At 39.4% G+C, this 13,892-nt stretch overlaps 1 protein-coding gene across 1 annotated transcript in view; it reads left to right on the plus strand.

The window, feature by feature from the left end:
* The window catches only part of FOCAD (focadhesin), a 1,237,844-nt gene that overhangs the window by 963,169 nt on the left and 260,783 nt on the right, over positions 1 to 13,892 (plus strand). The window contains 2 exon segments of the mRNA XM_053702659.1: positions 1,509 to 1,617; positions 2,586 to 2,702. Coding sequence (XP_053558634.1) covers positions 1,509 to 1,617; positions 2,586 to 2,702 — 226 coding nt within the window.

Consider the following 13,892-nt stretch of genomic DNA (forward strand, 5'->3'; position numbering starts at 1 on the left):
GAGGCACATAACATCCATCGTACGCATTTCACGCTATACAGAGTGCTTAGCCAGATCTATGACTAAGTGCTCTGTGTAGCATGAAACGCGTAAGATGGACGTTATGTGCCCCCTGTATTTTTGTTTTTTTATGTCGAATAAATTAAAGATTTTGAGCTTTAACAAGTGCCGCTCTTTTCTCATGTTTTGTAAGATTTATTTTGGGTAGGATGAAAAACAGTTTAGAGATGGTAAGCCTCTCTAAATAGGTGGGTTTTCAAAGAGCATCTGAAGCTATACATGTTTGCAGCTGTGTAGAGAGTTTTAGAGGACAGGATCAGCATGTGAGAAGTCTTGGAAGCAAGAGAGGGATGTAGAGATATGAGTGGAGAGACGTAGGTCAGAGGTTGATTGAAGAGAGCTTTATTGGTTAGGGTTAATACTATGAATTGCATTCTAGAGTGTATGGGGAGCCAGTGTAGAAGACTGTATATCGGCGACTTAGGTATCTGAGTCTAGCTGAAGTATTCATGATATGATAGAGGGGGGAGAGGTGGTGTTTGGTAAGGCCATTTAGAAATAGGTTGCGGTATTCAATATGTGACAAAATGAGGGAATGAATTAGTATTTTAGTATTTTTGTAGTTTTTTTGAGTAAGGAAAGGTGAAATTCTGGAAATTGTGTGTAAGATTTGGTAAGAGGTTGAATATGTGGAGTGAGTGTGAGTTCAGAGTCAAGTGTTTACCATAAAACAGTGACCTTGATGTGAGGTGTTGAGAATAGAGTCTCCAACTGTAAGAGAAATGTCAGGTGTTTGATGTCTCGGAGAGGGGGCATGAGAAGCAGAAGCAGCTCAGTTTTAGACAGATTGAGTTGGAGGTAGTACAAAGATATCCAAGAGGAAATTGCAGAGAGACAGTTGGTAATCTGGTTGAGAAAAGAGGGAGAGATATCAGACGAGGAAAGATACGTTTGAGTATCATCAGCATATAAGTGGTAGTAAAACCCAGAGGATATACGTTTTCCAAGAGAGGATGTCTAGATAGAAAAAAAGCAAGTAGCCCAAGACAGATTATATATATATATATATATATATATATATATATATATATATATATATATATATATATATATATATATATATATATATATATATATATATTACTGGTATTATACGTCCAGTGAGTGATGCTTCCCCTTTGAATAAATGTGGGGATATCATTGGACTTTTTCTACATTTTGGAATGAGTGTCTCACTTGCAAGAACTATATAGCGCTTTGCAAATAAATGTCTAAATATATATATATATATATATATATATATATATATATATATATGTGTGTGTATTTATGTGTATGCTTTGTTTGTGTGTCATGTCAGTCCGTTTTCTATTGCCTGTTTTAAGCACTATGTTTCTAAAACAAATAATACAGTTATCATCAAGTTGGCAGCAGTATAACATCTCATAAGGATGCTGAGCAATGTCTGCATGGCTCATTTCTCTTTCTGCATACTGTCTTTTTATTAGAGACAGCCCTGTGGTGAAGGGAAACTCGCTTTTGGCATTGACTGGCCTGGCCGTTGCAGTATCAAAATATGAAAGCAGTCTGCCTTCCGAAGCTGATGGAGCCCCAGAGGTACACTCAGCATGTGATTTTTATGTCTTGCTTTACTTTTATTTCTTTTCAATCCCCATTCATTGTAATGGATTTAGAAGCATTGTACAAAGCGTTGGCTTCAGATTACATTGTATATACTTATTTCAGATACTGCTTTAAATTAATGAATTTATTGATATGTCTAAATATGCTCAGTGTTGGGTCACAAATCTTAACAGTAGCGGAAAAAAAGTAAATGGGCCCCGCCCCCTGTAATATGCTTAAAGGAACATTGTACTGTACATTTTTCTCTCCTTAAATGTGTTCATAATTATTCATTTTATCTGCTGGGGTGTATTAAATTGTTTGCAAACAGCTTCTTCGCCTTTATTTTGTAATTTGAAATAGCTACTTTTGCCCGGAGAAACCACTAACTTCACTGAAAATATTAATACTGCACTATAGTCTTTAGAAAAGCTTTTTAAAAAGGAAACAGCAAGAAAAATCAGCCTACTAGTGGGCAGTATTAGAGACATTCTTTTAAATGAAACCTCTGGTTTTGCTCATTGAACACCCCACCACCTATAAGTTTACATTTTTAATACCCAATTATTGTTGTTTGTTTATAGAGAGAGATAACATAAGCAGGTCTTTTGGTGATTTTAGGTTCAGCTCATTTAAATGGGATTGTCCTTGAGAACAGTGGGTGATGTTATATTGAGCAAAACCAGTTATTTCACATAGAGAAATAAACATAAATTGTCCATTTCTTGTACATTTAATTCTCTGTAACTGGTGTAACAAGTAATTGGGAACACATTCAGGGGAAACAATTTTTACAGTACAGTGCCTCTTTAAGTCGGGCTCTTCTGTCTCACGTTATGTAGCACTTAATGATATGTTTGCACTTCATGAACAGAGTACAATAATTATAGCAGATGGATTTTAATACAGGGAGTTCCTTTTTTGTGTTGCCCCTTGTCACCTTTTTTTACTTTGTATTTCAGATTCAGCCTGACATTCTTCCCACCCATGCCTGGATTTCCATGGTGCTGGATACTGTGCTAAGTATTGTGGATAGTCACTATCATCCCAGAGGCAGAGTTTTTCCTTGGTTCCAACATGTAAGTTGAGAAGCATATTCTTATCAGAACAAGAATGGAGTACAGGGTTTTATTCCAGGGTTTAAAAATGATTGCTGGAGTTTTGGGAATGCATTTTGCTGTATGTACTAATGCAAGAAGAGGGCCTCACAATTCCTTATTTAAGAACAAGAATGCAGTACAGGGTTTTATTCCAGGGTTTAAAAATGATTGTTGGAGTTTTGGGAGGAACTTGTATTCTCTAACAACTTTATTTAAGTTTTTTTTAAATCCATGTGATAGGATACTCCAGTCCTTTCACCTTTAAGCACAATGTGCAACACCCTACATCAGAGGAATAGATATAGACATATCACCAACATTTATAACTCGCATGCTAGGAAAGATGTTTAGGGTTTGATCTGGGGTGGTGAACTTTTTTCCACATAAATTCTGAGAAATCCACTGCTTTCTTTACTCGGTATGTGTGTAAAGACACTTGGGGTCATATTGGGATGGGAAAAGTGCTGTGATCCCTCTCCGTTATGAAACCTAAGTACAATACACACGTGCAAATCAGGCGTCACACAGTGGCATTATTAATATGAAATAATGCAGCCGTTTCCAATATACACGTGAAACTTGTTGCTATTTCTTTTAGAAAGAAAAGCTGGTCAGTGGTGTGCCAGTCCCTGGATCCTGTCTGAAAGGCTCAATAAAGTCATTTTCATATGCATAAAATAGATTACGAGTAAAACACTGCTTTTAAGGATATTAATACAGATTAAGACTTTTCCAAAGTATTTATAGTTTCCATTTTATTAATATATGTGCTTAAAGTTATAGTAAATACTTGCGTTTAAAAAACACTAGAATTTAACATCACTAAAAATAAATAGCACTTCCATAAATAGCCATGCTAGCATATAGAAAAGTCCCATGTGGCTAGCATGGCTATTGGCTTAGAGGTGGAAACTTCACCTTATTGAAAAAATGAGCGCTTTTGTCGGCCGGAGCCACTGAGGTTAGCAAGGAGGCCATGGCACAGAAAGGGGAAGTTTAGCACACTTCTTTACAAAGTGATCACTGAAAGTCCTGTGGAAAGAATATATCAATAAATCCTCCCAACAAGCCTTCATAATAAGTCACTTATATCCTTAACATGTTTCTAGCCTGTAACTGGCGTATAACTCAACCATTTCCTCCAAAGAAATGATCTCTGGAACTTCATGTCACACACCTTTCTAGAATCTGCAAAAGAATGCACTATTCTTAGTGGTTCCTCGCTAGTAAGTAAACCCTATTGATCGGACAGCCAAAATTCAAAAGAACCAAAGGAAGTAACATAGGGTTATACTCTCATTTGTCATTCAGTCTGTTTGAAGGCATTCAGTTTATGTAGGGCAAACTTTATAAATACAATGAGGTGACACAATAACTGAGAGGGATCACATGTGCCTCACCCAGTTATATATTTCTACCTTCTTTACTGTTTCTCTTGTTAAGTGTATCCAGTCCACGGATCATCCATTACTTATGGGATATTAACTCCTCCCCAACAGGAAGTGCAAGAGGATTCACCCAGCAGAGCTGCTATATAGCTCCTCCCCTAACTGCCATTACCAGTCATTCTCTTGCACCCAACGAATAGATAGGATGTGTGAGAGGACTGTGGTGATTATACTTAGTTTCATACCTTCAATCAAAAGTTTGTTATTTTATAATAGCACCGGAGTGTGTTATTCCTTCTCTGGTAGAATTTGAAGAAGAATCTACCTGAGTTTTTCTATGATTTTAGCCGGAGTAGTTAAGATCATATTGCTGTTTCTCGGCCATCTGAGGAGAGGTAAACTTCAGATCAGGGGACAGCGGGCAGATTAATCTGCAAAGAGGTATGTAGCAGCTTATTATTTTCTGACAATGGAATTGATGAGAAAATTCTGCCATACCGATATAATGTAAACTCAGCCTTAAATGCAGTAGCAGCAACTGGTTATCAGGCTGTCATGTATGTATATTTTACACTTCAGTATTCTGGGGAATGGCACTTCACTGGAATTATACTGTATGCATAAAACTTTAGCCTAATTTGCAGGGACTAGCAACAGGCTTTTTAATAACACTCAATTTATTAATGTTAAACGTTTTTTGCTGGCATGTAAAATCGTTTAATTTTCTGAGGTACTGGGTGAAAAAATGTTTTGGGCACTATTTTTTTTCCACTTGGCAGTCGTTTTATTTAATTTATGACAGTTTACTGATCTCTCTCACTGTTATGTGTGAGGGGGAGGGACCTTTTTGGTGCTTTTGCTACGCATCAAAAAATTCAGTCAGAAGTTTATTGTCTTCCCTGCATGATCCGGTTCATCTCTACAGAACTCAGGGGTCTTCAAAACTGTGAGATTGTAGTTGACTGTGATAAAAAAAAACCGTTTATTTCTCTATTTTTTTTTTTTATTTTTTTTTTCTGCTATCAGGGTTAGTTATCCTTTGCTAATGGGAGCAATCCTTTGCTAAAATTGTGTTTTTTACAAAGATTTGATGCTATAACTTTTCAGTTTATTAATTTTCAACTGTCATAACTTTTTCTGTGCTTCTTATAGGCACAGTACGTTTTCATATTATAGTAAATTACTTGAAAAGTATTTCCAAGTTGCTAGTTTATTTGCTAGTGTGTTAAACATGTCTGATTCAGAGGAAGATATCTGTGCTATATGTGCTAAAGCCAAAGTGGTAGCCCAATAGAAATTTATGTACTAACTGTATTGATGCTACTTTAAATAAAAGTCAATCTGTACAAATTGAACATATTTCACCAAACAACGAGGGGAGAGTTATGCCGACTAAACTCGCCTCACGTGTCAGTACCTGCATCTCCCGCTCGGGAGGTGCGTGATATTGTAGCGCCGAGTACATCTGGGCGGCCATTACAAATCACATTACAGGATATGGCTACTGTTATGACTGAAGTTTTGGCTAAATTACCAGAACTAAGAGGTAAGCGTGATCACTCTGGGGTGAGAACAGAGTGCGCTGATAATATAGGGCCATGTCAGACACTGCGTCACAATTTGCAGAACATGAGGACGGAGAGCTTCATTCTGCGGGTGACGGTTCTGATCCAAACAAACTGATTCAGATATTTCAAATTTTAAATTTAAGCTGGAAAACCTCCGTGTATACTAGGGAAGGTGTTAGCGGCTCTGAATGATTGTAACACAGTTGCAATACCAGAGAAAATGTGTAGGTTGGATAAATATTTTTGCGTACCGGCGCGAGTACTGACGTTTTTCCTATACCTAAGAGACTTACTGAAATTGTTACTAAGGAGTGGGGAAAGACCCGGTGTGCCGTTCTCACCCCCTCCGATATTTAGAAAGATGGTTTCCAATAGACGCCACCACACGGGACTTATGGCAAACGGTCCCTAAGGTTGGAGGGAGCAGTTTCTACTTTAGCTAAGCGTACCACTATCCCGGTGGAGGATGAGCTGTGCCTTTTCAGATCCAATGGATAAAAAGTTAGAGGGTTTACCTTAAGAAAATGTTTGTTCAACAAGGTTTATATTGCAACCTCTTGCATGCATTGCGCCTGTCACGGCTGGCAGCAGCATTTTGGTTTGAGTCTCTGGAAGAGACACTTGAATCAGCTCCATTAGATGAGATTACACCACAAGCTTAAAGCCCTTAAGTTAGCTAACTCATTTATTTCAGATGCCGTAGTACATTTAACTAAACTTACGGCTAAGAATTCCGGATTCGCCATTCAGGCACGCAGAGCACTGTGGCTAAAATCCTGGTTAGCTGACGTTACTTCTAAATCTAAATTGCTTAATATACCTTTCAAAGGGCAGAACTTATTCGGGCCCGGGTTGAAAGAAATTATCGCTGACATTACAGGAGGTAAAGGCCATGCCCTGCCTCCAAGACAGAGCCAAACCTAAGGCTAGACAGTCTAATTTTCGTTCCTTTCGTATTTCAAAGCAGGAGCAGCATCAACTTCCTCTGCACCAAAACAGGAAGGAGCTGTTGCTCGCTACAGACAAGGCTGGAGACCTAACCAGTCCTGGAACAAGGGCAAGCAGGCTAGGAAACCTGCTGCTGCCCCTAAGACAGCATGAATCGAGGGCCCCCGATCCGGGAACGGATCTAGTGGGGGGCAGACTTTCTCTCTTCGCCCAGGCTTGGGCAAGAGATGTCCAGGATCCCTGGGCGTTAGAGATCATATCTCAGGGATAACCTTCTAGACTTCAAATTCTCTCCCCCAAGAGGGAGATTTCATCTGTCAAGGTTGTCAACAAACCAAATAAAGAAAGAGGCGTTTCTACGCTGCGTAACAAGATCTTTTATTAATGGGAGTGATCCATCCGGTTCCGCGGGTCGGAACAAGGGACAAGGGTTTTACTCAAATCTGTTTGTGGTTCCCAAAAAAGAGGGGAACTTTCAGGCCAATCTTGGATTTAAAGATCCTAAACAAATTCCTAAAGGTTCCATCGTTCAAAATGGAAACTATTCGGACAATTTTACCCATGATCAAAAGGGTCAGTACATGACCACAGTGGATTTAAGGATGCTTACCTTCACATACCGATTCACAAAGATCATTACCGGGTATCTAAGGTTTGCCTTTCTAGACAGGCATTACCATTTTGTAGCTCTTCCATTCGGATTGGCTACGGCTTCCGAGAATCTTCACAAAGGTTCTGTGTGGCTCTTCTGGCGGTAACTAAGACCGCGAGGAATTGCGGTAGCTCCGTACCTAGACGACATTCTGATACAAGCTTCAAGCTTTCAAACTGCCAAGTCTCATACAGAGTTAGTTACTGGGCATTTCTAAGGTCGCATGGATGGAAGGTGAACGAAAAGAAGAGTTCTCTCTTTCCACTCCAACAAGAGTTCCCTTCTTGGGGACTCTTATTAGATTCTGTAGAAATGAAGATTTACCTGACAGAAGACAGGTTAACAAAGCTTCAAAATGCATGCCGTGTCCTTCATTCCATTCAACACCCGACAGTAGCTCAATGCATGGAGGTGATCGGCTTAATTGTAGCAGCAATGGACATAGTACCCTTTGCACGTCTACATCTCAGACCGCTGCAATTGTGCATGCTAAGTCAGTGGAATGTGGGATTACTCAGACTTGTCCCCTACTCTGAATCTGGATCAAGAGACCAGAAATTCTCTTCTATGGTGGCTTTCTCGGCCACATCTGTCCAGGGGGATGCCATTTCAGCAGGCCCGGGACTGGACAATTGTAACAACAGACGCCAGCCTACTAGGTTGGGGCGCTGTCTGGAATTCTCTGAAGGCTCAGGGACAATGGAATCAGGAGGAGAGTCTCCTACCAATAAACATTCTGGAATTGAGAGCAGTTCTCAATGCCCTTCTGGCTTGGCCCCAGTTAACAACTCGGGGGTTTCATCAGGTTTCAGTCGGACAACATCACGACTGTAGCTTACATCAACCATCAGGGAGGGACAAGAAGCATCCCTAGCAATGATGGAAGTATCAAAGATAATTCGCTGGGCAGAGTCTCACTCTTGCCACCTGTCAGCAATCCACATCCCGGGAGTGGAGAAACTGGGGAGGGCGGATTTCTTAAGTCGTCAGACTTTTCATCCGGGGAGTGGGAACTTCATCCGGGAGGTCTTTGCCCAAATACTTCGACGTTGGGGCAAAACCAGAGATAGATCTCATTGCGTCTCGACAAGAACGCCAAGCTTCCTCGTTACGGGTCCAGATCCAGGGGATCGCGGGAGCGGTTCTGATAGATGCTTTGACAGCACCTTGGACCTCGTGATGGCTTATGTGGTTTTCCACCCTTCCGATGCTTCCTCGATTGATTGCCAGAATCAAACAGGAGAGAGCATCAGTGATTCTAATAACCTCCTGCATGGCCACGCAGGACTTGGTATGCAGATCTAGTGGACATGTCATCCTGTCCACCGTGGTCGCTACCTCTGAAACAGGACCTTCTGATCCAGGGTCCCTTCAAACATCAAAATCTAATTTCTCTGAAGCTGACTGCTTGGAAATTGAACGCTTGATTTTATCAAAACGTGGTTTTTCTGAGTCAGTTATTGATACCTTAATACAGGCTAGGAAGCCTGTTACCAGAAAGATTTACCATAAGATATGGCGCAAATACTTATATTGGTGCGAATCCAAGAGTTACTCATGGAGTAAGGTTAGGATTCCGAGGATATTGTCTTTTCTACAAGAAGGTTAGAAAAGGGTTTATCCGCTAGTTCCTTAAAGGGACAGATTTCAGCTCTGTCCATTCTTTACACAAACGTCTGTCAGAAGTTCCGGACGTTCAAGCTTTTTGTCAGGCTTTAGCTAGGATCAAGCCTGTGTTTAAAACTGTTGCTCCACCATGGAGTTTGAACTTAGTTCTTAATGTTTTACAGGGGGTTCCGTTTGAAACCCCTTCATTCCATTGATATCAAGTTGTTATCTTGGAAAGTTCTGTTTTTAATGGCGATTTCCTCGGCTCGAAGAGTCCTCTGAGTTATCTGCCTTACATTGTGATTCTCCTTATCTGATTTTTCATTCAGACAAGTAGTTCTGCGTACTAAACCTGGGTTCCTACCTAAGGTGGTCACTAACAGGAATATCAATCAAGAGATTGTGGTTACATCTTTGTGTCCTAATCCTTCTTCGAAAAGGAACGTCTGCTACACAATCTAGATGTAGTCCGTGCCCTGAAATTTTATCTACAGGCAACTAAGGATTTTCGACAAACGTCTTCCCTGTTGTCGTTTATTCTGGTCAGAGGAGAGGTCAAAAAGCTTTGGCTACCTCTCTCTCCTTTTGGCTTCGTAGCATAATACGGTTAGCCTATGAGACTGCTGGACAGCAGCCTCCTGAAAGAATTACAGCACATTCTACTAGAGCTGTGGCTTCCACTTGGGCCTTTAAGAATGAGGCTTATGTTGAACAGATTTGCAAGGCTGCAACTTGGTCTTCTCTTCATACTTTTTCCAAATTTTACAAATTTGACACTTTTGCTTCTTCGGGAGGCTGTTTTTTGGGAGAAAGGTCTTCAGGCAGTGGGTCCTTCCGTATAAAGAGCCGGCCTGTCCCTCCCGTCATCCGTGTACATTAGCTTTGGTATTGGTATCCCATAAGTAATGGATGATCCGTGGACTGGATACACTTAACAAGAGAAAACATAATTTATGCTTACCTGATAAATTTATTTCTCTTGTAGTGTATCCAGTCCACGGCCCGCCCTGTCACTTTAAGGCAGGTAATTTTTCCATTAAACTACAGTCACCAACTGTACCCTATGGTTTTCCTTTCTCTGCATGTTTTCGGTCGAATGACTGGTAATGGCAGTTAGGGGAGGAGCTATATAGCAGCTCTGCTGGTGAATCCTCTTGCAACTTCCTGTTGGGGAGGAGTTAATATCCCATAAGTAATGGATGATCCGTGGACTGGGATACACTACAAGAGAAATAAATTTATCAGGTAAGCATAAATTATGTTTTTTTATTTTTTTATTTTAAACAGTAACATGAAGTAACTAACCCTGTATATAAGGGGGGAGGCTGATACTTTTTTGCCTTCCCAAGTTGGCATGAAACCAGTAGCTCTATTAAAGGGACAGATAGGGCATGCAATTTTAAAACAATTTTCCAATTTACTTCTATCACCAATTTTGCTTTGTTATCTTGGTATTCTTAGTTGAGAGCTAAATTTCGATGGTTCATATGCTAATTTCTAAGCCCTTGAAGGCCCCCTCTTATTTTAGGGCATTTTGACAGTTTTTCACCACTAGAGGGTGTTCATGTGTTCATATAGATAACACTGTGCTTACGCACGTGGAGTTCCTAGGAGCCCGCACTGATTGGCTAAAATGCAAGTCTGTTAAAAGTAGGGATGCACCGAAATTTCGGCCGCAGAAAGTTTTGGCCGAAAATAGCATTTTTTGTTATTTCGGTTTTCGTTTTTTTTGCCTTTTATTTTCGGGCAAAATTATTGTGTAGCATATTTTAAATTTGATGCCCAGCCTAGAGCTGCTGTTTGAGTTCATTACTTGACATACTGTTTTTGCATATAATAATAGTTTTCTAGGACTATACTTTATTTTGATAATTGGTAACAAAACAAAAAACGGTTAATCTGATTCTGTTACACAGAACTAAATAAAGAATAATACTAGCGATGCACCAAAATTTGGGCCGCCGAAAATGTGCAATTCCAATTTCGGCCCAAAGAGGACCAAAATGGGCTAAAAATGTACAGCCCTCCCCCTGTTCTATTGAGTTACATGTCTATCCTTAGCATAAGGTGAGCAGCACAGCAATGGTATGGTACACAGAGCACACACATAAGTACCATTACATGATGATATTTGAAACCAGCAGAGAAGGAAACCAAAGTTCTGAATAGTGAATACAAATATCAAAGGAGGATAAGTAACATGTTTATAAACACTTGATATTATCAGACACAGCCCTAAGCCCACACAGTGAAGTATCTTTAAGCCTTATATACAGTGCTCATACATCAGCCTCTTGTGCGTAGACATTCATTCGCCTGAGGCAAATATGCCTGCACACTTTAATAAGCATAAGCCCCATTCTCGCACACAGTTGGTACAAATTAGCACCCACCAGACAGTGTAAACAAAAAAGCACAGTAACTTTCTATAACCACCTTGCACGTAAGGTTGTAGCTAAGTCCAGTGGTCCTGGTGATAGGTGACAGGCAGACTCCATTGGGGCTCCGGGACATATAATCTGACAGGTCAGTGTCAGACCCAAACAAGGAACTAGGCAGAGATACGATGAGAGACGATCAGGTGCAGCCACGCTCATCGCACGGATAACTACACCCAAAAACAAAACACATGTCCACCTCGTATTGTTGTCTGGCTATAACCACGCTCTCCCTTATAGAGCTCCAGTTTCACTGCAGATCACGCCCTACTGTACAAGTGACCATGTCCATTTTTTGGAGCTTTCCCGCCTACAAGCTCTCTCAGCTACACACACACACTGTAGTTAAAAAAGAAAAAAACAATTTCGGTTTTCGTTTCGGTTTTCGGCCAGGATCATCCTGAATTTTCGGTAATCGGTTTCGGTCCCAGAATTTTTCATTTCGGTGCATCCCTAGTTAAAAGAACTGAAATAAGGTGCGGTTTGCAGAGGCTTAGATACAAGATAATCAGAGGTAAATAGTGTATTAATATAACTGTGTTGGGTAATAAAGGTATTATCTATCTTTTAAAGCAATAAATATTCTGGTGTAGACTGTCCCTTTAAGCTAACAAAGACATACTGAACCTCATTCCGAAATGTCGGATTTAGTACACAAAAACATTGTACAGTAAATCAGTTGGGATGTTCTTAAGCACTTTAAAGGAAATTCCAATAATTAAGAAGCACCAACAATAGAATTATAAAACTCACTTATACTATAAAATTATAAAAGAGCAAAATGTAGTAAAAAACACACAAAAAAAGTAAAAACTATAAGAAACAGGCTTATTCCAGGCATTATAAGTAGGTGTTTGCATCAATGGCATATTTGTGTTTTGTGCTGCCCTAGGCACTCAAAATTCTGCTGCCCCTTCACCCCCACCCCCCAGATTTTTGTTTGTTTTTTGGTCATAATATTTTTTAGTGGGTGTAATGTTATTTATTTTTCCATGCCATTTCTAAAGTAAATGTTTATGTCCAACCCTGCGTGTTTATGTGTATATGGTGTTTGTGTGTCATGCAATGTACGTGTGTAAATGCAGTGTGTGTGTAGTGAGGCTCAAAAAGTTTCTGCCCTTCAAAAATCTGCCACCTTAGGCATGTGCCTTGTTTTCCTAGGCCAAAATAGACCCCTGGTTTGCATGGATGTTCAAATACTCAACCAAAAGCCATGACAGATAATTTCAGTTTAGATGATGATTGCATGTTTTTGCTGTTTTTCCAGGTAACCAATAATAATAATTAAAATGGGAAACGTGCAATTATTAATTTCATATCATTTTAATTATTTTATAATTAAAACGATTAAAGCTCTGAACATTTTGCCACTCTTACAATTTAGATGATTGTATATAATGAACATGTTTAAAGCTCCAAACATTTTGCTACTATCATAATTTAGATGATTGTATTTAATTTGTGTTCAAGTTTCATAGTTTAAAATTTAAAAAGTATAGGCATCATTTGACTATTTATCATTTATTGAAATAGTGTTTAATTTTTCCCAGGTATAGATGGAATTTCAGTACTAAATGCATTTGAATACTGGTTTGTTTGTTGTTTTTTGCAAACAATTTATAATGGATCACAATTTTAAACCCATGCAATGGAATTCTTATTAATTAGAATAAAGCCCCACTGGCATATTTTACAAGATTGTGAAGGAAAAAATTAATCATTATGTAAAAAACTAGAGGGCAGTATATGTGGTGTTAATAATAAAAAAAAAATTGAACTACAGAACAAAATAAAAAAATTATCAAAATAAAAAAAATTAAACCTAATCCCTATGAGAATTAACCCCCCCCGCAAAAAAAAACCCACCCCCTAATCTAATGCTGAACTACCAATAGCCCTTAAAAGGGCTTTTTTGTAGGCATTGTCCTAAGTTAAACAGCTCTTTTGCAGTTACAAAAAAATTCTAAGTCCCCCCCTAACAGTAAAAACCCACAAACCCACCAAACCTCCCAAAATAAATAAACCTAACAGTAAAAAACCTAAACTATCCATTGCTCTGAAAAGGGCATTTGGTATGGGCATTGCCCTTAAAAGGGCATTCAGCTCTTTTGCTGCCCATTCCTAATAAAAAAAAAACCTAAGTCTAAACCCCCTAAAAAATAAAAATAAAAACCTAATCCTTATGAAAATAAAAAAGCCTCCCCCCCAAAATAACAACAACCCCCAATCTAATGCTAAACTACCAATAGCCCTTAAAAGGGCCTTTTCTTCATAAATGGAAAGAGTCTACAGCTGCATTCATTACTTTTAGGAAATAAGAACCTGGCCACCAGGAGGAGGCAAAGACACCCCAGGAGGTTGGCAGAGAAGTGTCAGAAGTTTGTTTTTGTCTCTTATGGGAGGGTAATACTCTTAGACATGGGACGGGAGTTTTAAGTAATCCTGTCAGTCTCTCAGTGAGGCTTGAATGAAAGTTAGAGTCCAGAGATGCAGGCATTTTAACAACTCCACAAGAAATCGGCGTTGTGGAACTTCGCTTTACTGCCTGCCTTTCTTCTCTCAAGTCC

Source organism: Bombina bombina, chromosome 2 (assembly GCF_027579735.1).
Source record: "Bombina bombina isolate aBomBom1 chromosome 2, aBomBom1.pri, whole genome shotgun sequence".
Classification (NCBI taxonomy): Eukaryota; Metazoa; Chordata; class Amphibia; order Anura; family Bombinatoridae; genus Bombina; species Bombina bombina.